Raw genomic sequence first — 24,574 nt, 5'->3', positions numbered from 1 at the left:
TCCCTGATCCTTTAACTGAAATGATAAAATTTAGTGCAAAAATAAGATTCACATTACTTGCATTATTTTCACACATATCTACCTAAAGCATCCTTGTCTCAGTCCGTTTTGCAAAAGAGCAGTGGCGCTATCATACAACATCCCAGATTATGCTATGTTGACTTGTGTGTATTGGTAATATTTCTGGAAGCTTATACTAAATTTTAGAGTAATTTTTGTAGTGTGTGATAAGAGAATTTTTACCCTGGATACAGGGAGGGGACAGAGGAGAAGAGACAGTTTAATTGTCAAAATCATTGAAAGAGCAGCTGCAGTTAGAAGACTAGCTAAAAGTAGCTGTCGCAGTGTGTCTAAACTGCAGACGGGTCATGTTTGCAGCTGATGCTCTGATGAACTTTAGTATGGGTCCTCTTTCTTGGCCCATTCACTCTGAATTAAAAGCATAATCATACTCAAGGCAAGGATTTTGACACTCTGCTAGAAGTCAAGTTAGGTACTAGACTAAGATGTACCAGTTTCAAAACGTTATATACTTTTAACAATTTCTTTTAGTTTTTGAAGTTATGTGTTATATTATCAGTGTCTTACGTAGATGACATCCATAGGTGTTTTCTTTAGAAATGGTCTGAGCCACCCATTTGACATCAGATCAGGTATTAAAATCCAGAGGCTTTGAAGTTTTGGCTTTTCTGATAAAATCTTGTCAGTAGTCCAGAGGGTGAAATTATAGAAGAGAATGATTAATTATCTTTCCCTGCTGTTCAGGTTCCTAGGAATCTTTTTCAAATAATTTGATTATAGTTGCTAAATAGAGTTGCTGAAGCTGCACCATAAGAAGCACTAGAAAATCCAAACCACAGAATTCCTGAAGATATAAAGGACACAGCTAAAGACAGTCTCTTTGGATCATAGGAAAATAATAACTCTGATGCAGTCTCAACTTAACTGCTGTCCCCATGTGATTAACAGCGAAACCTTTCATTTGGCAAAACATGCCTGTATGTTTGTTTAATCATTGAAATAGAGTTCTGTGTGACTGTATCTGAAACTTGTAATGCTTCTTTATCACTATAATTAATTTCACCTGATGTATAGACTTTATATATTCTAATGCAGGCAAACAAGTGTTGTTTCTTCTTGACATGTAGTTCATCATCTGCTCCAGCTCTGACCATAATGAAGTCTCCCATCATAAAGTAGTGTGGTAGCAGCATAAGTATAATGTACTAACAGCATGATTTAACAGCATGAATCAGCAACGGACTGTTGTGGCTTTCCAAATCCGTACTGCAACTTTGCTATCTCAACAGAATGTTCGAAAGTAAATGAGGTAGCATTAGGGTTGGAGTGGTTCCAGTCATCATAAGTAGACTGACTTCATGCTTCGCTGGGGCTGCAAGGATGCTGTCTCGTCCTGTTTCAGTCTTGCTGAGCGTGTTATCATTTCCCTTGTGGCACCATGATTGCTTACCAATAAGTGATACAGTGTAGGTCATGATGTGAAACTGTAATGAAAGAATTTGACATTTTATTACTTTTATTCATGTTTTCTTTACTTTTCAGAAGGAAATCCACTACAGTTAAAATTATTTTGGATATTTTTAGCCATTTGGATAGTCTTGGATATTTATTTTTGCTTCCATAAAGATTTTGAATACTCAATTACATTTTGTTAATGTATCTAACACAGCTTATTATAACTCATCTTAGCGATGGGTTTGTTCTCTTCATGGGTAGACATCATTGTATGCTTGAGAGTTCTATCCTAAGGCTTTTCCTAATTTTCAGGAAGACTGTAAAAAGGGAAGCTCCAAGGTATCAGAGAATAATACTGTAAAGAGACTGCAATTTTCTAGTGACCACAATGTGTCCAGCTAATAATAGTAATAGTCATTAATATTGTCTGCAAAAATAGCTTTGTCTTTATTTTCTTTTATGAATTTTAATGGCAAGCCTGTAACATGTAAGTTCTTCCTTGTATCTGTGACAATTTTTGTTTTATCTATCTCAGAAGACTCTGTGGGAAGAAAATATTGTTATGTTCATGAAGATAATAAAGATACAGTTTTAATTATAAGTATTAAATTCTATCAGTTTTACTTAGTATTTTTCTAATAATTTATCTAGTTACATACCCAATTTTCTTACTATCAACTTGAAACTTTTTTTCACTACTGTCATTCCTAACAGCTTCATTTCTATTTCTATCTTTGTTCCTGAAAAATGAATCTACATTAGATAAAAAACAAGACAGTGAAACTGGATTTTATTCTTTGGTGATACTATGTATTTGGTTGATATGTGTAAATGTGCAAGATAATGATTTCACACTGTGGTCCTTTTTTTTTTTTTTTTTTACTTTTAAAAAGCATTTAACTGTATCAATCAACAAAAGCATAATATGATGTCCTACCAGCAGGACTAAAAAAATATTTTTTAATTAATTCTGTTCAAGAGGAGGTTTGTCTAGTGAGCTTCTGTGGGAGTCAGTAATTGGCATGATTTTATTCAGGATTTCCACTAATAAAATAGCAGATAAGAAAAATATGTGGATGACGCAGATTTACCATTCTGACCAAGTGAGGAGAACAGACTAGTTACACAAACCAGTCTCGAATCACTCGTTCAGCTGACCTCTTCAGGCAAGCTGTATTTTGATATAGTCAAATGAAAAATTTTTGCAAATACAGGATAAGTAGAATAGGTCATGTCTCTGGAGTGAGAGACTGTACCATAGGATGTGTGGCTTCTGAAGAGATCCTGGGGGGCATTGCTGAAGCTCACTATATGAGCTTACAGAATGATGCTGTAGCACATGGGAGTAATTGGATACTTAAATTAATGAACATAAGAACTTGTTTTGCCTTTTAGTGGGGTGGGTTTTTTTGGTAATATTGCATCCAGTTCTCATGTCTGAAGTCAAAGACATAGAGAGGGCTCAAAGAGGATGACTGAAGTGCTCAAAATAGTTTTGTCAAACAGAAAACCAATAGATGAATTAATATATAAGAAATTTCATAGGAGAAAAATCCTAAGACACTAACAAAATAAGTAATGAAATTCTGCATCTCTTAAGGATTTCAAATTGATGTTTAACCTGAAAGAAAAAAGGTTTAAGTTTGGTTCCTATTATCTACACAAGGGGTCAGACCAAGATAAGTAATGATCTTGCCTGGCTTTAGCAACTATGACTCTAGGAATCAGGCCCAAATTTGTGTTGTGAATTTGACAAATAATCCTCCCACTGACATACACGGTTGCTATTGTGTATAGATACAGAAAATGTCTGAAGTTCTCACAGCTGTCAAAACAATTAGACAATGAATTGGCCTTAAAATACAATTTTGAAATGGCAGTCCTCATTTCTAAAACATGTATAATGTTTTTGCCTTCACACAATTACCTCTTAAACGTTTTGATATCTAGTAATTTTTAGTTATCCTTAACATGTAAGCAGCACATAAGGTTAGAACCACACTGCCATTGTAAGGTATACGTCTAAGATTTTGGGTCTCTGTAAAGCCTAGTTGCAGAGAAAAAGCACTGTTTTGTGTAAAAAGGCTTCAATAGTTGTTGAGTAATCACTGCTTTTTTTATTTTTTTTTTTTTTTTAATTTTTGTCACCAAATAATATAATTGAAAATTTTGTCACCAATAACATAATTGAATTCTAGAAACAGGTTCATTTTTTTCTGCCACTAAGTTGTGTCCTTCCTTATCTTGGAAGCCTATATAAAGTAACGGGAAATATAGGTATGTTTTCTGTTCACAACTTTACAGCTCTTAAGTATGCTGAGACCAGACTCCATACAGGTCCAGCAGGCTGGGAGGAACACCTTGTAAAATTGGGGTCCCCTCTCATCTGCACGTGTTGTCAAGAGTTGTGTTTGATCTGACTGCTGCTAAAGGAAGGGAAGGATGTGATGCAGGGTGTATAATCTGAAGAGATTGTAAACCTTGCTTTATGGCTTGTATTTTACAGAGATGCTGTTGCCATCCAAGTTTTAAATCAAATCTTCCACACAATGAAAATCTGATTTTATTGTCCTGTAGGTTTCCAGAAAAAGCACTTTCTGATTACTGTAAGCTATTTTTCTCTCATCAACCAATGTTTTTATTTATTTTTAGTAAATACAACAAAGGGATCTCTGTGTTTTCTCCATTTCAATATAAAAAGGGATTTCATGAACAAAGAAAAAACTGTTGTTCTTCCTGAGCAATTTAAGTGACCGGCTAAACTAAATATACTGGCAGGGCTTCCATTTAGTTAGTAATTCACAGCTGTCACTGGAGACATCTCTCTACAAAGAAAACTGTTTTCTTTCCATGTTTATTTCTTCAGCAGAAACTGCTGCATAACAATGTCAATTATTGGCCTTATCAGTGTGTAACCCTGGAGAAGACTAAAATCACAGGAGCCTGTACACTTGACTACCAAACTCAATCAAAACTACTGATAAGAGAACAAAGAGAAACTAAAAGCTTTTGGAGTATGAGGTGAATAATAGGATGAAGTGACATATGCCTTTCTTTGAGACAAGCAGATGGAGGAGGATTAATTTTCTTTCTTTCAATCTTCTGTTCTCTCCTATGGTTTCCTAAATGCTGGTGCATGTAGATTTTGCTATCTTACAACACAATTGTCTCATTGCAACTGCAACCAGTAAAAATAACAAGAATTAAAATGCCTATTGTTTTGTCATCTACTTGTAAACAAATTGGATTTAAAATTCTTCCAGAAATGCCATTATAGCAGATTTACTATTGCCATCGTAGCCTCCTAGTTAGCTCTTACAGCTGCCATAAAGAGCAAGATCTTTATTCATGACAGCTTGTTTGCTCTCTGTAGTGTTTTTTGCATTGGACATCCCTTTGCAAATATAGTAAGAGCTCCTATTTATCCCATCCTAATTCATTTTCTGCACAGTAGCATTTGCTTTCTGTTAGCTGAATGAATAGCAATGGTTGCATCCAGTCCTCAGGAACTGAGTCACTAAAGCTTTGTGTGAATTTTTTTCATCACAATTCTTACACATGTGTTTACTTTCAGGTGCTGATCTGCATAGGACAACAGGTTAAACAGGGACATCTGAAATCCTTAATAGCTGTTGTTCTCTACCACGTCCTTTCTTAAAGATTACCGCCCCCAAGAAAAGATGACAGGGCATAGCACGGAGCTGCCTCTGAATTGCCAGCTTGCAGACAAGCCTATTAAAGTAAAACCAGAATTGCCACCAGTATATACCTCTGACAGTCATATTTCATGTAGTTTATGTCTTTATTCTCTTCTGTGAGAAAAGGCCACATCTTCCACACTGTGTTATAGTTTCCTCTTGGAGATTTTGTGATAAATACAGGAATTCCTCCTCTCATCTGCCTGCTAAGGAACAGTTGATAGATGTAGTCACTGTGGGCAAACCAGCCCATCAAACACTTACATTATACCACATAATGCATCACTGAAGTGTTTTTCCACTAGAAATGTTTTACAGTTTTGGCCAAACTCTTAAACCCCTTTTGGTCATGTTCATTTATTTAAACAAAATGGCATTTTATTCACAAGGTATGGTTTTATAAAAGAAATAATTTTGTCAAAAGCCCAATTCTCCAAAGAAAATAAATTTGGATATAAAGCTTTCCTTAAAACTCGTTAGGTTTATGTGTGGTTTTGAGTCTTTAGGTAATCACTTCAGACAGATTTTTTGAGGCTTTTCTCTGAATTTGGAGGCCACAAGCCTTTTGTCACTGTAATTTGAATTTTTACAAAACCACATGGGTGTGAGAACCCTACACCTTGGGAGAAATACTGCAAGCTATTATTAATATTTAGTTTATGTAATACTAGCATCTGTCACATGCTAAAATAATTTTTATGAATACAGTATTTCTCCATATTGATTTTCCATGATTTTAGTAAGATTTATCCTTACGTAGTGGAAAATTAAGGATATTGACTTGCTTATCTTTGATGACCAATCTGGAGCTGCTTTGCAATTGTCAGAGTGCTCCTCTGACAAACTGCTTTGTTGAGTATTGATACCACGACAGGGGCCACTGCTTTCAACGTGCAGATTTTTGTGATGGTTTAGAGTATAAACTTGTTTATTTCCTTACATGTATGGACTAGAATTACCAAGAAGAGGTACTCATGGCCTAAGCGCTTTTAGGACTTTAATTTTGGAAATCTTAAAAATCAGCAGTCGGAAAAGATTAACCCAACCTATTGTTGCCTACTGTACTGAAAAGACATTCAGTTCTTTCATGTTTGTGTCTGGAGGCTGTTCTTTTGTAGATAAGCAAAGAATAAATCCTGCATTCAGCTGTTGGTTTGCAAACTCATATTTTTGATGAAAGTTGAGGCGTTCATCTTCTTATATAGAAATTTGATCTCAAATTCTGGTTGACCAAAGCTGAACTTGTAGATTTCTATTTTTATCAGTATAGTGATATGTAAGAAAGGCAATTAAATATTGTATAAATAAAATGTGTTAGTATTTTGTCTTAGAATCCCAAGGCCTTAGGATATTTGTATGTACCTTAGGGCTTCCATGTACTTAATTTAGAATTATTTTTCCATGGTCCCAGTAATATATTCTTTGTCTATATGCTTTTGAAAAATTGCATCTCTCTGGGACTTGCATGAGAATTATGTGTTTGTTTTTTGTGTAATCTCTTCAGAATTATGTTTAACAACAACAGTAGACCAGGGAATGAAGAACTGGCCCTAGCAGAGAGTATTAAAAAAATGTAGTTTACTTAACCTTGTAAAACAAAGCTTGAGAGGGAGTATGATTAGTTTCTAGAATGCTTTGGGATCATTTTGTAATGGGGGTAAAGATTTAAATCATAACATAATTTTGGTGAATGATCAAAAAGATATAAATTGTTCTACTTTGATTTATAAACCATTAGATAAAGTGAAGCACTTTTTGTATAAAATATCAGGAGGTAAAGAGCAGTATATATTTTCTGACAAAGCTTGATAAATGTATGTTATTGTGTGACACAGTAAGATTAATCCTGCTTTGGGCTTCTTGTAGTCCCCAAGCAGTTTGAAAGATGTCTTGAGCACAGTTGTTAATCACGTTTCTTGCACAGTATTTATACTGTTTTAGAATATTTTTATTCTTTAGGTTATAGGGTACAATTGAATTATGTTGTGTTAATTTGAATTAGTGCTTCAGTCTGATTGTCTGTGGAAGCACTTTTGGAACTTCTCTCCAACTGAAGCATTATTTCTTCTAAGAGCTACAAAGGAAATGCATTTTTGTGTATTTTTCGCTTAAGACATCACAAAATAGATAGAGATTTGGGGGTGATGTTGTCTTTGTACATTGAGAGAACCTGTGCAGCTTGTATGATCCCCTATTTTGTGCTCTTGTGCCTGCATGCGTTGGTCACCAAGGAAGCTTAAGCGATTTCTTAATGTGAACAGTGGTGTTCTCCTCAGAATTGAAGGGACTTTTGGATTAGTTATTGATTTTTGTGAAGCTTCTCAGGTTGACTTGGAAATTTTCAGTTACCAGATTTCCTGCCAGTGTAGAGACATAGGGCTTTGGGCAGGTTCTTTATCTGTCCTTTCCTTTAATTACAATATCTTCATGAAGGTGGCTTGGTTCTGCTCTTCCACTGCCAAGTCGTTGGTTCTCTGTATTGATATCCTTCAGTCTGTTAGAGGTGCATAAATGCTTTGTGGGTTTTGACATGGCAAATGGGGAACTTTTATTATTCAGAACCAAACACCTATATATGGCTTCATGTGATGTTGGTGATTGAACGACATAATGGAAATGGCCTCTTTCAGTCCTATATCCCTAGGATACTGACAATATTTCATTTGAATTATGTTTAGGAATTTTTTTTACTTCTGAAAATATACTAGTTTAAGTAGCTGCTGCATTGTGATGTATTTATTGGATGTAAAATTTATGAATCTCAGACAGTACTACTTAAGTTATAATACAGGCAATTTTGCATCAGCAATCCTTAATATATATTTTCTGTAAAACAAGATGAGATTTTACTCAGAACAATTTACAGGGTGAAATAACTTTTGTCAAAATATACTAATTGCTTTAAGTCTGAAATATATAAAGTTTTGATACACTCTTGTCCCTGTGGTTCATTATATTCAATTGGTATTTTATGATTTTCTTCCTTCTTTTTTGCTGAGCTTTCAGCTTTTCATACTACAGTGTTAAAATTTAAGTCATTGTAGAGAGGGGAGTATGTGTGACTTTGGAGCTTTACAAACTGTGCCATTTAAAATGCATTGCCAAATTATGGTCAGGAAAACCAAACTAAGAGTGGGTAGCATATGGACTTTATGGAGAGGCAGAATTGTAAATTTTCTGTTGGAATCTGCTGTACAAATATTTTGATCTTGCGTGACTACAGAAAAAAATGATAGAATGTAGTAACTTACTCATTGGCAATTCATTTCAGAAATGAAATTCTACCATAATTGCTGTAGTCTTAATTGGTACAGCAGCTTCCATGTTTGGATGGGTTTTGTTTGGATTTTTTTTTAATAGAATGACTTCTGATCTTCAAGACTTTTTATACTCTGGATATTTGCATCAGTGTTCCTTTATTTGCTATTTTTTGCCTGGAGCTACTAGCAAGTGATATACTTGGGCTTTTTATTTATTTATTTATTTGTGAAGATTTATATTTTGGTGCATAAGAAGTACACATATCTCCAAATACCATCAATCTAGCAATATTTCATAAAACAATATGGCAAAATGTATAACCAGATCAGTTCAGGACCATTCTGTTCTGTCCTGATCAGTGTTCAAGTAAGATAGCTTCTTCTTTCTGAGTATTGGATATTCTGTATCAGTACCTTAACCTCTTCTATTTCACATGCATGTAATTTTGAAGCATTTGGAGACAGTTCAGAATAAAAATGTATTACAAAAATAAGATGTTTATGGAGTTGAACATCTTTTAGGTTCTGTGGCAATGCTTGCTTTGTTTTTAAGTCCATGTCCTTAACCTTATCTTATAAAGTTGTAGATAGTAAGTTTCATGAAGAAAAAGATATAACATGCAAATTTGTTTCCTGTTTTAAGATTTAGGGGTGAGAATTACTTGTGGTTTTGGTTTTTGTTTTCATCCAAGAACAAGGACATAAAGCTACCTACAATATCAGCTAAGATGTGATCCTTTAATGTACTTTAATGTACTTTTTTACCATATTAATTTATATATTTTTGTACCTGTGTAAATGAAGATATAAATCTTCTCTTCAGCTAAGTGAGCACAGCTTCTCTGACATAGTTCTTTAGAACCACATATTTTATGATTAGCAATTAAGGTTGCTAATGACTTGTGTAAGAAGAGATCCATACTGGATGAAAAAGGACTTTAATTGCCGTTTTAGTGATTTTAATATGCTGAGTCCAGGAATCTTTTTCAGTAGTCATGAAAAGAAAAACATGAAAGGGAAATTATAAGACCATCAACTTTTCACAAGCTTTCATTTTCAGAGTGTTAAGGTGTGTTTCTATGAAGTTCTTACTGGGAATATGAAGTTAATTGTAAGAATAGCATACTTCTGTATGGCTTCAGAAGATTAACGGGAGAATGTTAAGTTGAAATGAAGAATTAAAAAGTGTATATTTGAATCAAAGAATATATACATTATATGTTTGCTTCAAAGAATCAAAAATATATACTAATTGAGAATCACTATGCACTTGAGTTGCTGAATGTTAGCTGATAGCAGGAGGAATTAACCTTTAACCTATTTAGATTTTTTTTTTTTAAAGTATCCATTTTAAGATGCAAAATATCTAGTTAGAACTCTGAATAACCTTTTTTTCTGTAGTTTGTTTCATACTGTTCTGAGTTCTATATGCTGTGGTGTGTTGGTTAGGATGTCACAGTGTATGAAAGAAAGGTCAAAATTAAGATAAATGAAAATGATTGTTTAATAGACTATTCTCTGGAAAGAATTAATAACACTTTCAAGAAATCCTAGATGCATAATTTAGGTAACATCAAATAAAGAAATGTACAAGAAAAAAAAAATCAAATTTAGCACTAAATTTATGAAGTTGAATGTTCACTATTTCAGCAAATATTGGGATTGGTTTTTTTGGTTTGTTTGTTTTTTTCCTCTAAACTGTCACGGGACAGGATGTGAACTTTCACATTCAAGGTGGGAGTTCTTGGGTGACACTGATTTATGACTTCTGAAGAACATACCTCTCCTAAATCCTTCAGACTGTGCCCAGTGCGGGCTTAAATGCTCCTACCACTTAGTGTAGATAAACCAGTGTTTTCCCATCTTCTGCTTATCAAAGTTAAGGTTCAAAGAACATGGAGGGCATTATTGCATCTATTATCCAAACTGGACTGTTCTGTGCTACCTCAGCCATCGCTACCTACACTGCATGGGCACTGTGGCTTTCCATGCTTAGGAAGCAACACAAGCGGTCAGCTGTACCACTGGAGCATCCAGGTCCACTTACTCCTCTTAACCTGTATCTGCAGCAGATATTTCTTAAGCTGCAGTAGATGACTATTCCTACTATCTCTTTAATGTTAAATTTTGAAGTCTTAGTTTTCTCAATTCCAGCTGTGCCCAGCAGGAAAGGAATGTTTTCTCTGACTCCAAGACATAGGTAATTAATAAGATGCACAGCACTCCAGAAATACAGCTCATTATTTGCAACTCCATGTAGCAGGTTAGGACAGCTGGAGAAATAAGAAGTGGCAGCAGTGTAGGGAATATTGCTGAGTGCATTGAAAGAGAAAAAACAGTACTCAAGAAAGGAGAACTTGTCTCAGAGCTAGAGCCCTATTTATTTGGTGTACTACGTATCAACAGCGAGTGACAGAGAGAAGGGAAAAGTAGCTCTAAGGCAACTGAACAAGGTCAGCTGGGCTCTGCAGTGTGCGCTGGACCTGTTGTGATGGTCTGATGAAACCATAGTTAATGTCTCAAACATCCAATAAAGAACTTTGATAAAGGAAATGGCTTCTGTGGAAATGCAGGTAATGGCAGGAAGGTGCAGCAAGAGAAGGGGGTCTCATGGAGGTGAGACCACACTTTTCAGAGGCTGAACTTCCCTATCTTGAGCAACTCTGTGAAGAGCCAATAGAGAAGCCATTTTCACAACACATGTGCCAAAAGGAAAGTCACACCAGCAGGGAGGGGGGAGTAACTCCCCAACAACCCCCAAGCCCACCAACTCATTTCCAGAAGAGCCTGAAGGTACAAATTGCGCATGTACCGAAAGCAAGGAGAATTCTAGAAGCATAAACTGCGCATAATGCCTAATTAGTCTAATGAGTCCAAGTGCCCGCCCAAAGGAGGAGCAAGGAATTATAAAAGGACACAAGTCAAAGCCCCGGGTGGCTGCACCCCACCAGAACTGGACCCCTGGGCTGGCTGGACCAACGATGGAACCAGGACTGGTGAAATCTTCCTTTTTGTCATTCTCTCTCACTCTTTTTCTCTCTCCCCTTTTCTCTCCCATTCTCATTCTGTATGTCCTCATATAAAGCAAGTCTTGTTTGGGCATGTTTAAGGTTTATTGGGGTATGTTTAAGATCTGCCACTAGTCGGTGTAAGTTTAATGCTCGTTGCAGAGGCTGCAAAGATTACTGACAGAGTTTCATGCCAATATCTGTTGTGAGCAAATAAAAATGAAGTTTTGTGAATTGAAGAATCCTTGGTGTTGTTTCACCTTAATCCTGACCTGGGAATTGGCAAATCTGAGTCGTCGTCCCGAGAAGTTAGGACACGACACCTGTGCATTCATGTTACCATCCAGTGTGATTGTTACTACTCTGACAGCAGGCTGAAGGGGGAGGATTTGGACTGAGCTTGGCTTAGCCCCAAAGCAGTGGGTATCCTTCATCCTAAGTATCTGGGAAGAGGATTAGAGGTTAACATTACACAGGGCATTACCAGCCTGGCCACCGCAGCTATTACAGGGTCTCAGCCAGGCAGTAGCTCTGACACATCTGTCTGTCTGTCTGCTTCACTGTGCAATGCAGGGAAGGGACCAAGTCCATGGATGAGTTGCCCGCTTGGTACTAGCCATCCATGACACCCTTTCCTTTCACACATGACAATCCCAAATACAAACAAGTGAAAAAGAATGTTGTAAAAGAAATAGGAATTAAATCATTCCTATAGGAAGTATTCCTTTTGCCTGTATAGTGGTTACATCTGTTTGGAAAAAAATTTTTGAATCATTGTCCAGTTCTGGCTGTCTCTGTTACCACATTATATGATTTCTCATAAAATCATAAAAACGTTTAGAATTCTTTGTATGTATGCATATGGTTTATTACTGGTTTTTATTATCTAAAAAGATAAATGGGCATTTTTTCTGGCAATAGTTGGTTTCCTCCTTAGTTTGTCTCAATAATTCCTCTAAATAAATTTTAGTAGTATTGCACTTCATTAGTTCTTTAAAAGTAGGTGCTGTGTTCTAAAATTTCAAGCACAACTTTTGAAAGTACAAATAACTCTCATAAAGAAGCTGTTTAATCAAATTGCCACCATAAATTTTGCAGTGTTTTATATGTGTGTGTAATGTGTAACAGATAGAGTTCTTGTTCAAAATATAGCTGTTAGCAATTCCTTATTAATAAAATATTATAGATAAAGTTAATCTACCTTTCGTTTAGTTATATGCAGTCCTAAAGTATAACATTGAAAAGTTCATGATCATAAAATACAGTAAGATTGCAGGTTCTGCCTATCTACAGAATAGAGCTGTGGTAGACCAGAAGTACTCAGACCATAATTACATTGCAGTTAGCAGCGGGAAGAATACTGTATTTTAGGACTGCCTTTATTTGTTAAATTAATAGACCAGTTCTCAGTTTTGACATTAAAAACTAACTCTATTAATTTCCTCAGTATGTTCGTGTTTGATTTTAACTTTAGTTATTGCCATTTTTATATGAACTAGAAATAAAAACACTATTCTATTACTGGTTTTTATGTTTTGTTAAGTTTCTTCTGTTAAAAAAAAACCAACCGCAGTTGAACTTTGTCAATAATTCACACAGACAAAAAAATCTGAACTGAGTTTTCAAAGTAAATAAATTGCTTTGATTATCTCAGAAGAGATCTTTGTGCTCTACTCATTAGAATAACGTTTTTATGTTTTATTATCAACATATTATTTGTTCTATAATTGGTTTTGATGTTCCTTCCTTCAAGATCCACATATGGAGTCAGAGTGGGGGTGACAATAAATAGCATAACAACTATAGATAGCCATTACCAAATAACCAGTATTATTGCTAAAAGCTGTATTGATTAAAGGGATTATAGTGGACTTCATACTATAAGGGGATTTGCTAATGAACCAGATTTCAAAACATGATAAAATTTGCTTGGTTTTGCTTTCAGGGGTTTTTAAGATTGTTTTAATGATCTGAGGTTTCATTGCGTTACAATCTCAGTGAGTAGAAAGGCTGATAACTTTGTAATAATTATTAAAAATGTGTTTTGTGAAGTTTTATTTAGTATTCAGTTATGAATTCGTTTACAAGGAACAGACCTTGACGATTGTGATTTTAGAGGAAACTGAGGAATACACTGAAGAATAAGGGCTTTGGACATAATCTTCTTTTTGCGATATCTGTCTGGTAGTCTGGTATTTTCTTTTAGACACATGTATTGTATCTTGTGTGATAAGATTTTTTTCCCCTCAAGAATAATTTTGTTTCTGACAACAGCCATTGCTTAACAGGCAGTATTACTCCCAGATCTTTTTGCTGTGGTGTTTAAAACATACTTTTCATACTTCTAAAGGTACTTTTATACCATAGCACTTGCAAGTTTACCACTGTCTTGTCTCTATTACATGGTGAACATGTCAATTTATCTAAGGAAAATGACATTTTGAAGGTACATTTACTTTAAAAGTACATTCTATACAGTTGCTTGTAAGTGTTTAAACGTACTTTACATTGTAGCATAGTTGAGCATGCTATATAAAGTGTTTTAGCATGTTTTAACATATCTTACAAAAACATGTATGTAAAGTATCATGTAAATCCAAATACAGTTAAAGTAGTGGAAATACAAGTGAAATTGTATAAAAGAGGTTTTTTGTTTGTTTGGTAACAAAAACATTGAATTTCAAATGTGCTGAAGAATTATTTCAGAATTGTGGTTTAAATACATCAACATAAACCAGAAATCTCATATAAGGGATATTAAATACTTTATGCCTAGGTCTTTTGCCATACTAAGAAATCAGTTTAGTATATAGATTTTAAAGTTCTTCATAGCATGAGTCTCTTACAAAGGATATTAAATACTTTATGCTTAGATCTTTTGCCATATTAAGAAATCAGTTTGGTGTATAGATTTTTAATTTATTCATAGTATGACCCAGCAACACCGGTACATGAGCTCTCTATATCCTTTCACTCCAAATAAAAGAAATACATCCTTCTACTTGTTGGGAAACATACCTTTATTGTTTCCTGAAAAGGGCCAAACGAGTAAATATGTTTAGCAGGTTTTTTGTTGTGCTTTTGGATCTCTTTTCTAATTAAGTCCATGTCCTTTAAAAAGAATAAAATACTGGAAAATTTCAATGTGGAAGAGAGGTCCACAGTGCAGTCCGCTGTTGAAAGCCAGGCTAGGGTCAGAGTTCAAGCTTTTCAGGGGCTTGTCCAGGCAAGTTGTGAAAATCCTAGTAGACAGATTCTGTGGTCTCCTGGCAAGCTGCTCAAGCACCCTCATTGTGAAACGCTTTTTTCTTATGACAGCTTAGCTTCAACTTGTTACTATTGCCTCTTGGCCCCTCTTTCTTCTTTACAGCCCTCACTGTATGTAGTGGAAAACTGCTCTTAGATCCTACCTTAGCCTTCTCTTCTCCCAGCTGAAAAATCCCACAGTTTTCTCACACTCTCCCGGTATAACATCTGCTGCAGCCCCCTAACCATGCTAGTGGCCCTGTGCTAAAATCTCTTCCCTTTTATTGTACTTGGTGAGAGGGAGGAGTAAATCTAAGTAATACCTTGATCTTCCTCTGCTATGGGTAGTACCTCTTTCCCCAACTCTTGCTCTTGCGTACGAATACTTGTGGTTTCTCAGAGCAGACTTGGTCAGTCAAGACTGAGGCAAGAAAGGTATCGCTGTCATTTCATTCGCTACAATGTTAAGGTTTTTACCACTTTGAAAATGCTCTTATTTTTCTTATATTTTAAACCAATTGAAAGTAAACAAGGATTAATGGGGAAGGGGGGTGGGGGGTGGAGAGAGGAGTTGTTGTGGTTGTTGGGGGGGGGGTTTGTTTTGTTTTTTATTTAATAAAGTTATTCCATACATGAGGAATTAACTGTTGATTGTACATACCTCAAGTGCCTATGACTGTTCCCTAGTAAGGAAGAAACCTGCTACCGCCTGAGTGGCAATGTGAAAGGGATGTTGGAAATGCCTTTCCACAGTGTCGCACAGGAGGGCAAATGCCACATACAGACCAAACTGCAGTGCTGGCAGGCTGGGCCATGCAGCTAGGCCTTAGTTCAAGAGATGAATATGGCTATTCAGCACAGTAAGAGTCCAGTCAAACTAGGGTGCTCTATTTGCCAAATACAAAGGGTATAATTCTGAGTATATTTGTTGTAGATGCAGCCCAAAAATAAGCAAACAGTGGACTGGGATTTTGGAAACCTCAGCTCTGATGATGGTTCTACTGGCTGCCCTGATTCCTCAGCCAGGTGACATCACAATATCATTTAAATTAAGCAGAAAATAAAATTCTTGCAGGAATATTTTACAAATACTGCTTTTTGGACTCAGTTTTCTTCTTCTGAAATACACCAGGCAGTTTATCACCAAAGAGTTTTTTATGGTAAATATTAATTCAAGTTCATGATTCATCATTTTTCAAAGTGCGTCTTAAATTTTAATTCTGAATGTGGATAGGAAAATGAATTTAAGCAGTTAGTGTGGATGCCTTATTTATGTATGGATTCTAGTGGTTCCTGCTTTATCAGTTGGAGAAAAAATAAGAATAATGATTTAAAATGAATGAATACTCTTGAGTCACTACTCTTGTGGTCACCTTTGCTCTTTTGTAAGTGTAAATGCTAAACTGAGGAGTTTTAGATAAACTTCTCAGGTGGTCTTGTAAATATCAATTAGCATATGTTTGTACATTTCTTCAAATCCAAAAATTGGGGTTTTTTTCTTTTGTTTTTTGGGTTGATTTTTTGTTGGGGGATGGTTGTTTGTTTTCAAAGAATGCTTCATATTCAGACAGCAGTAAATGTGGCATGATTTTCTTTAGCAGTTAAAGAGAGTAAAATTTTCTTTAGTAGGGTTTTTGCCAAGTTCTGCTTTATTTTTAACAAGCTATAAGATTTATTTCTATCTGAGCCAATTCTGAAGCTCTTTAATAGATCACAGGAAGATAAGCCTTATCTTTAGAAAATCACTAAAGTAATGTGTCTTTGCCTAGTTACTTCACTTGGATTTATAACAGATATTCACTAATCAGTATCAGTCTTAGACTTTGACGAACAGTTAAGGAATGAGTCTTTTCCATTGGTAACAGTGGCAAAATGCCCACTGAAACAGAAGTGGACTTGAATGGTCAACTGATTACTTTGTAATTTATTTTTATATTCAATTCTGATGAAAATTATTAATACGTTTACAATTAATCACAGAAGTATTAAACAAGTTCTCTACCAATACTTCTATTTCAGATTTGAGCTGCATGTTAAATTTCATATAGTATGGATAGAACAAGAGGAAACGGCTTTAAACTGGACATTAGGAAAAAAATTTTCACAGAGTGAGTGGTCAGACAGTGGAATAGGCTGTCCAGGGAGGTGGTGGAGTCACCATCCCTGGATGTGTTTAAGGGTCGTTTGGATGAGATGCTGGGGGATATGGTGTAGGGGAGAACTTTGTAGATGAAGGCCGATGGTTGGACTTGATGATCCCAAGGGTCTTTTCCAACCTGAATGATTCTGTGATATTGAAGATGTAGTCTTTGCATGTTCAACAAAGAGCGTAAGGTTGAATGGTTTGAGTTTTCCAGCCTTAACCCTGGAGCACCTGATTTCCCCTGCTGTTGTGGTGTGTCTCCTGGGAGAAAAATCATGTGTTTTTTCTGATTCTTCATGGGTCATTTCCAAACAAACCTCTGAAATTGTAAATATACTTTAGAAGATGTGGTTTGTTCTGTAAGATAATGTACCTTCAGTGCTTTGGAAAGGTAAATGAAACAAAATTAATATGAGTGTCTGTTATTTTACCTCCTTTTTTTAATCATTGAACAGTCAGTTTATAAAAGTGACCACTATGTAGAAGGTTTTAAGAAAATAAAACTGTATTTTTGTAATCATTTTCTGATATGCATATCCAATATGATCAATTTACCATCAAAACTAAATATAGAAGCAGAATTCATTAATCTACAAGAATTACCTGTGTTTCAGAAACATGTAGCAACTTTTTCTAGTGTGAAAAACATGTACAATTGCCACAGAAACAAGCAGTGTAGTGGACCAAATGTGTGACCAACATAGACTCCTGCTTTCCAATCTCATACTGAAACAGTTTAGCTTTCATTCACTAGCTATTGAATAACTTAATAGTACCTTCTGTAGAGGCAGGTATTGGTTGCAGCTGGTGCTGTTCTACAAAGTACAGGTGCTGAGGTCTGCTAGAAGGCTCACAGTTCTCCAGTGGCTGGAGGATTGGTTTAGGCCAAAGTTATTTCAACAGTAGCCCAAAGGAAAACCAAAACACTGCTCAAGCACTATGTAGCAGTTTGCACCATTTGTACCAGTTTGCACCAGAAGTCTGACCCAGCAAAGTCTTGGCACTGCAAACAGTAAAAGAGCTAATTTCATAAAACTCACTGGATTAACTGCTGTGTCTTAGAGCTAGTTGAAAGTTCATTTTGTAAAAGGAAAAAAATTAATTAATGAGGATAGGCATTTATCACCCCTCCACACAACCTTCCTACTGTTCACTGCGAATTTATTAATTATGGTTATCAGCATAACTGTTAAATAAGTAGATAGAAATTTAAAAAAATGGGATTTTGGCAGTTGCATAACACTTTATTAAAAATGTGTTCTCTCAAGTGTAATAGAGACATTCTCATGCTAACTCTGTTGTATTACTACTTATTATTTGTAATTAAATATATAGTATTGCTCAACTTCTGTCCTTTCTTGTTTCATATTACTAGAACCAGTATAGCAAGACCATGAAATAGATGAAGCCAAAATTATTCTCTCGCATACAAAAAAAGAATAATTTCATTTTCATTTCTGCTCTTTGCTGTTTCCTGAATCACAGAATCCTTGTTAGGGGTTCTTACAGCCATCTTCCATGAAAGTAGGTGCAGAAGAGGGAGAAGGGGGGACAAGGAAAATAAGAGCCTTATGAAGAAGAATATTTTTGCTGTGTACTTATACATGATATTGCAGGATTCTGATTTATAGCAAGATAATTGTTGTAGTTTTAATTGCATTGCTGGTCTTTAGAATAAATGTTAAACATATTAATGCAAAAATATACATATGTACATGCTCACAAATATATACATATATACAAAAGTGCACAAATTGTCTGCATTTTTTCTGCAAAAATAGAGCACCTAGAAGATACAATCAGATTTAACAACTGGACTTATTCCTAAAATTGCTTTATAACTGCCATCATAAAATTCCACGTTCAGGTTGTTGTGATGTAACTCATCCAAAAACTTCCCTTTTGCTGCTTTGGCACAGCTCAAATTTTAGGAATGTTTTTGTCAAAACAATTAAAAGCATGAGACAGGGGATCTCCAGCTGATCTTTTCTTTGGAAAGTTTAAAACATGAACTTCATATTTGGCCTAGCGTGACTTTTCCATCTCTTTTGAGGGTTTGTAACCTTTTGGGTCACCATTTATTTAAGAAAAACAAACTAACTTCCCAAGTTTGGTCAAATTATGAGCCTTATAAAATTGTCATTTGCATGAACTCAGGAGAGAGTTTGCGGTAGTTGATCTTCCAAAGAGTCCTGTCACAGCTGGCAAGTTTCAGCATACGGATGAGGATTTAAAGCTTTGTGCTGCTGTGGGCCATGATGGATTTTGGTGCCATCATCAGAACTGAACATACAGATACTGTCCCAGTGAGCTCCTTATTACCTCTATTCCTGGACTGGACTTAAGGCTGACTGGAAATGAGTTTTGTCTAAACCTGATATAAGAGAGAGGAAAATATTTCAGAAGAAGAAACCAGAAAAGAGTGGGAAACCAGGGCTAAGAATCGAGGTGGGAGCTGACTGCAACTGACTGAAATAATAATTTATTTTATAATTTTCCATGTATTAATAGAAAAGTAACTTATCTTTGCATCAGTGTGAGGGACTTCTCCTCAGAATATCAGGGAAGAGGAAAACAACTGAAGTGACTGGGAAGTTTTTGTAAGAAGTCCCAGACTTTACAATCAATCATAATTTTGAGAATGTATCCAATCGTATAACTCCGTGCCCTGGAGCACAACAATACTTTGGACAGTCAATGACACAGATAGCTGTAATGCCCTTTTGACCGTTCAGTGATGAGTTAGGAATCAAACATTTTTCAGGTAACCCTTTTGAAGGATCCTTCAAAGTGCTATCAGTGGGATTTGACTGTGTGCATCACAGTTCAGCATAGAGCTACAATCCTAGAGTTTTGACCAACAAGAGATTGGGCATATTTGTTGATACCATGTTGCTACGATAAAACATATGCCCTACAAAAGCAGGAATCCACATTTTAGGACATTTTCAAATTAAATTTAAATTACCATTTGAAATTACTTCTATTGATTAATTTTATCTGTATTGCTGTATAATTAACGTTGAAGGAACTGTTGTTTACTGTACTATATACAATGCACGCCTAGAAAGCAGAAGCACCAGAAGTCAGATATTCATGTTTGCATGTTAAAAGACTAATTAGGAAGGAGAATTTTAGCACTTCTGCAACGTAGTCAGCAACTTTGCTTTATCTGTAGCTATCTGCCTCTTACCCATCTGATAAAGAGGTTCTAAAAACATTTAAGATATTAAAAATTAAATTAATATTTTATAGCTCCTTAAAGAGCTCCTTTTGCTCATACCTAGCGTAGGGATATTGAAATGATCTGTGCAACAGATGTTACAAATTGAAAGTAGGTTGAAGATCTTAAATGTGAAAGATACATGTAGAATTTTTAAAGAACTGTATGCAAAATGATATGTGAAAACGTCGAGAGCTTGGTTGGTATTGGCGAGTGTGTAAGATGTATCCAGGTGCTAAAATAATGTAGGAAATATGACAAATCTAAAAGAATTAAACCATTTTGGACTTACAGAGCTCAGAATTAAATTTCTAGTAGTTTCTAATGACTCCAATACCTATGAGCTATGAAATGGATATGCTAGCACTATTTACCTCTTAGAAGTCTAATGGAATTGTTGTGATGCATGGCATATGAGTTCTTGCTTGTCTGAATACAACAAAGGGTCTCCATCCATGGTTGGGGGAACCAGTAGTGGTATAATCATACAAGGGCAAGTGTGGGTACATAGAATTTACACACTTGGGCGTTATTGCTTTCTTTTACCCATAGTATTTACAGAGCAAGTGAGTTCACACCCTTTTTTTTAAATTTTATTTTTCTCAACATTAGAAAATAACCATAGTTCATCTACAATTAGTGACTGGTTTCTGAACTGAAAGATTGAATAGCAAGTATTTCTGTAAAAATTACAGGCAAATCACTAAACTTAATTGGTTCTCAGGTTTGTTTGGGATACTGAGGTGCTACATGAGTTATTGCTTATAAATAATCATTGTATAAGTAATACATTGCTACTACACTGGTATTTGAAAAAAAAAAATTCTTTTTGTTTCTCTCCATCTAGGAATTGCTGATATTTTTACAAAATTTGCCCACAGTACACTGGGGAAATGAAGAAATCAGCGTACTCCTAGCAGAGGCCTACAGACTGAAGTTTGCATTTGCGGATGCCCCCAATCATTACAAGAAATGAATATAAAGAGCCGTGTTCTGCAGTATTATGGCATCTGTTGTTCTGGTTGTGCTTTCAGCTCATTTCTCTTTCATTTGAATTAAGACGACCATTAAAATTCTGTTAGAATTTGCAGAATGAGAACAGAATACCAAAGAACTAGACAAAGCAGGATATTGAGCATTGAATGAACTTAAAAGTGAACTTTTTTGCTCAACATGAAAAATGAGTTCAGAAGTCTATCACATAATTTTCTTCTTTTTTCCCCCTTCTTTAATTAGGAGAATTGCAGTCTGTCTAATTTATGTTGAGCAATTTTTATATGTACCTAAGACTTAAAAATACTTACGGAATGATTTTGTCATTACTTCAGTGTCACCTGCCAATGACTTTATCAGCCAGTTATGGTCAGTAAAAGTTACTTACTTTGAGTGGAAAAAAACTTTTCATAGTCGTAAAGACTGTATGAGACAGCAAGGCCTGTGTTTTGGGGTCTGGTTATAATTCAGAAGACACTGATATTTGCACACCATCTGTTGTTTTTCCATGGAATTAGGTTAGAGTACTTCAATAATATAAGAATATAGAAGATTGCAATGGAAATTGGTGGCATTTTTCTAAACATTCAGTCTTGCAGTGTGCTTTAGAAGCTTTTTAGCCATACAAAGGAGTTACTTAAAGCTGAAGATTCATCTATAACACTAAAATAAATCCCTCTATATATTTTGGAGTGTTTTTAAAATACTGAATGAAATAGAAGATGTGGTCTTGTCAAAGTAATTAAAGCTTTTCTTTCAATGCCTTCAGTTTTTCAGCATGGAAGTTCACTTTTAAGAAATGTATTAAGCATCAGGTTTACAAAGCAGGATATATTTTTATCTCAGTTGTTGCCTTATTCTCCATTTCTAGCATGTTAGAAAAGGAAAATTAATATATCTTTCCAAAGCTTATTTGTTAAATAATTTAATACTTTTTTTCTGGTTATTCAGAGGAAGCAAGAAGATAGTTCCCAATAACAGTAACAGTGACTAAATACTCGATCACTCTTGTGTCATTAGCAGAATCTCTATGACTTTATAGAATAAAATTAATGTTTCTTCATATAATTATGAGATACTGAATAATTTCTTAAAACTTACATAATTTAAGTGCACTATTTATTTTCAAGAAAACTTTTCCGATAAGAATTCTGATGTTGCTCTGTTGGGTGTAAATAACTCGTATTAATTTGTGCCTACCCTACACATACAGGTTATTAGGGGTGAGAGTTGCAATAAGCAATATACTGGAAGCTCAGAATTGTTTTTCCTCAGTTCAGTTCTCAAGTTGCACAATGTTGCACGAAAAGTGTAGTGCACTTTTGAGTTTGGGAATTAAAAGATCTTTAAGAGGTTTTTTCTTATGACTTGTTATTGGAAAATTATTTTCAAGTTCTTTAAATATGGAGATACATATTTTAAAAAAAAGCTTTCTAGATGTGTTAGTTACATTACTTGTTTTAGGGGCCTTAGTTCTTGACACTAACTTTATAATAATTAGGTGTTTCAGGGTAAATAGAATAAAAGACATCTTTACCAACATGTGATTATGAGATCTGTATTTTAAAATCTTACGAAATCTTTGGTAGAAGAGAAGAAAAATAATTAATTCAGAAGCAGGAGTGTTTGGTGACTAGGATGCATTCTGTTCCACTGGTGTCAGTTGAGGGTTTCAGTTGTGATGGATACAAGATCAGGCCTCCTAGGTTGCTGCATTTGTGCCTCAAGTGTGTAGTGGATCTGTGTTAAATGTCTGTATACTGTTTTCTATAACTTCAGATCGTGGTCTAATGTAAAGAAATTTATCTTTATGTTTACAAAGAATGTCATCTTGTGCCTAACAGAGTATCTACCAATAACAGAATAAAAGAAACCTGAAATTTACAACCATTTGCTTTTAACTTAGTATCTACAATCATTTGTTAATAGAAATGCATATTATTGTAATGAGAGAAGACACACAGCATTAAATGTACAATGTTGTAAGGGTTTTCTATAATTAACTTTTTTCTATTAAGATGTTATTTAGGTAGTTACATGTAACATGGAAAGTTGACCCAAAGTTGTCTGCTGTGTCAGATGCTCCTGCATAACATTTATGGGACTGGATATATATAAATTTCCTTCATCGGGTCCACATAAGTTGTCTGCCACGTCTTCCAAATTAAACAGGTACCTCTTACTTCCCTTGGAAGAAAGTATTACCATTAGAGGTCACATTTACTATTGTGTCTGTGTCAGAAGTTGAGTATTGTACTTGAGCACATTGCTTTTTAAGGATATTGGGAAGTTTCCTAATATAATAACAATGCGTATTTATGTAGATATAGACTTTTCTGGAAAATACAATATAGATATATAAATAATGGTTATATATCTATACAGACAGGAATTGTTTTCAGTAAATAGAAGGCCAACATTTATGTAAAATTTCAAATTTTCAATACTTTAAGATTTACATAAAATATTTCATTTTATTAAAAAAACCCCCTTACATTTAAAAATTCTACATCTCAGGTAAAATGTCATTCCAAACAAAATATTACATAGAAAAGGAGATAATGTTGTCTTTATTACATACCGTGTACTTTTTTTTTTTAAATTCAAGATTCCAAATGTTATAAAATTCCTTTATTGTATGTATTTTCTTATGAAGGAGGCATCTTGACACATCAACAGTGAAACCAGGCAGTAATTTCCTAGAACTCATGTGAAATACTGAAGTTGTAGTGTCTAAAATGCGTGTTAAAGAATTTCTGTAATAAAAATTTAAACAAGAATGTACAATATAAAAAGATTTATGACTACAGTATTTGAAAAATGTAAATAATAAATTAGTTAACTATGTAAATACAGTACATGGAGTAGGATAGAAATGTAAGTTGAAATCTTATGTAACTCTGTAATATGTTATAAGAAATCAGTTTCGTTATTTTTTGGCTCAGTTCCTTATGGAAAGGTCCATGAATTTGTTTGTAACTTCAGAACTACAGAATAGAAATATCTGAAGTTCCATTGTATGCTTCTGACAAATATTAACACTGAGGCACTGGTTAAAACTGTAAAACTGATGAAAGATGAGAAAATAAATGCATATTTATGAAGTGCTATATAGAGTGGAAAGCTTTTTTTATTGTTTTCATCAAGTCCATTGCATACTACATCAAAGCATATTTTTGGTGTCTTTATGTTTTACAGTCTCAAAACCCTGTATCACAAGAGTTAACGCAGAAGCAGAACCTCTGTTCTCAGTTACACTTCTGCAACTCTCTGCCCTTGTATCTTGTAGATTTTGTAAGTTAGTAAGACAGACAACTTCCAAAGGTATGACTGCATATACCATATACATAAAAGGTACTGAGCATTTTCTGCAAAAACAGATGAAGATAAATTTGACACCACAGCAGAATTAAACTGAAGGGCAGGTGTAGCAAATCAGGGCAAAGCAAACAAAGAAGGTACAGAATTCTGTACCTCTTTGGAGGTGAGGAAGGAGGGGAAGCTTCGGGGGGGAGACAGTAAAAGGT

General features: G+C 34.9%; 1 protein-coding gene across 2 annotated transcripts in view; it reads left to right on the top strand.

Moving 5' to 3' along the window:
- Positions 1-24,157, top strand: part of TBC1D22A (TBC1 domain family member 22A) — a 200,003-nt gene extending 175,846 nt beyond the window's left edge. For both annotated transcript variants that reach the window (XM_074827720.1, XM_074827719.1), the window contains one exon: positions 20,902-24,157. In XM_074827720.1, coding sequence (XP_074683821.1) covers positions 20,902-21,030 — 129 coding nt within the window. In that variant the 3' untranslated portion in view covers positions 21,031-24,157. The remainder of the gene's footprint in view (positions 1-20,901) is intronic.
- Positions 24,158-24,574: the final 417 nt, after the last annotated feature.

This window comes from Strix aluco, chromosome 5, assembly GCF_031877795.1.
Source record: "Strix aluco isolate bStrAlu1 chromosome 5, bStrAlu1.hap1, whole genome shotgun sequence".
NCBI classification, from domain to species: domain Eukaryota; kingdom Metazoa; phylum Chordata; class Aves; order Strigiformes; family Strigidae; genus Strix; species Strix aluco.
Note: the sequence above shows the minus strand (reverse complement) of the source record. Positions and strands in the feature narration are given on the sequence as shown.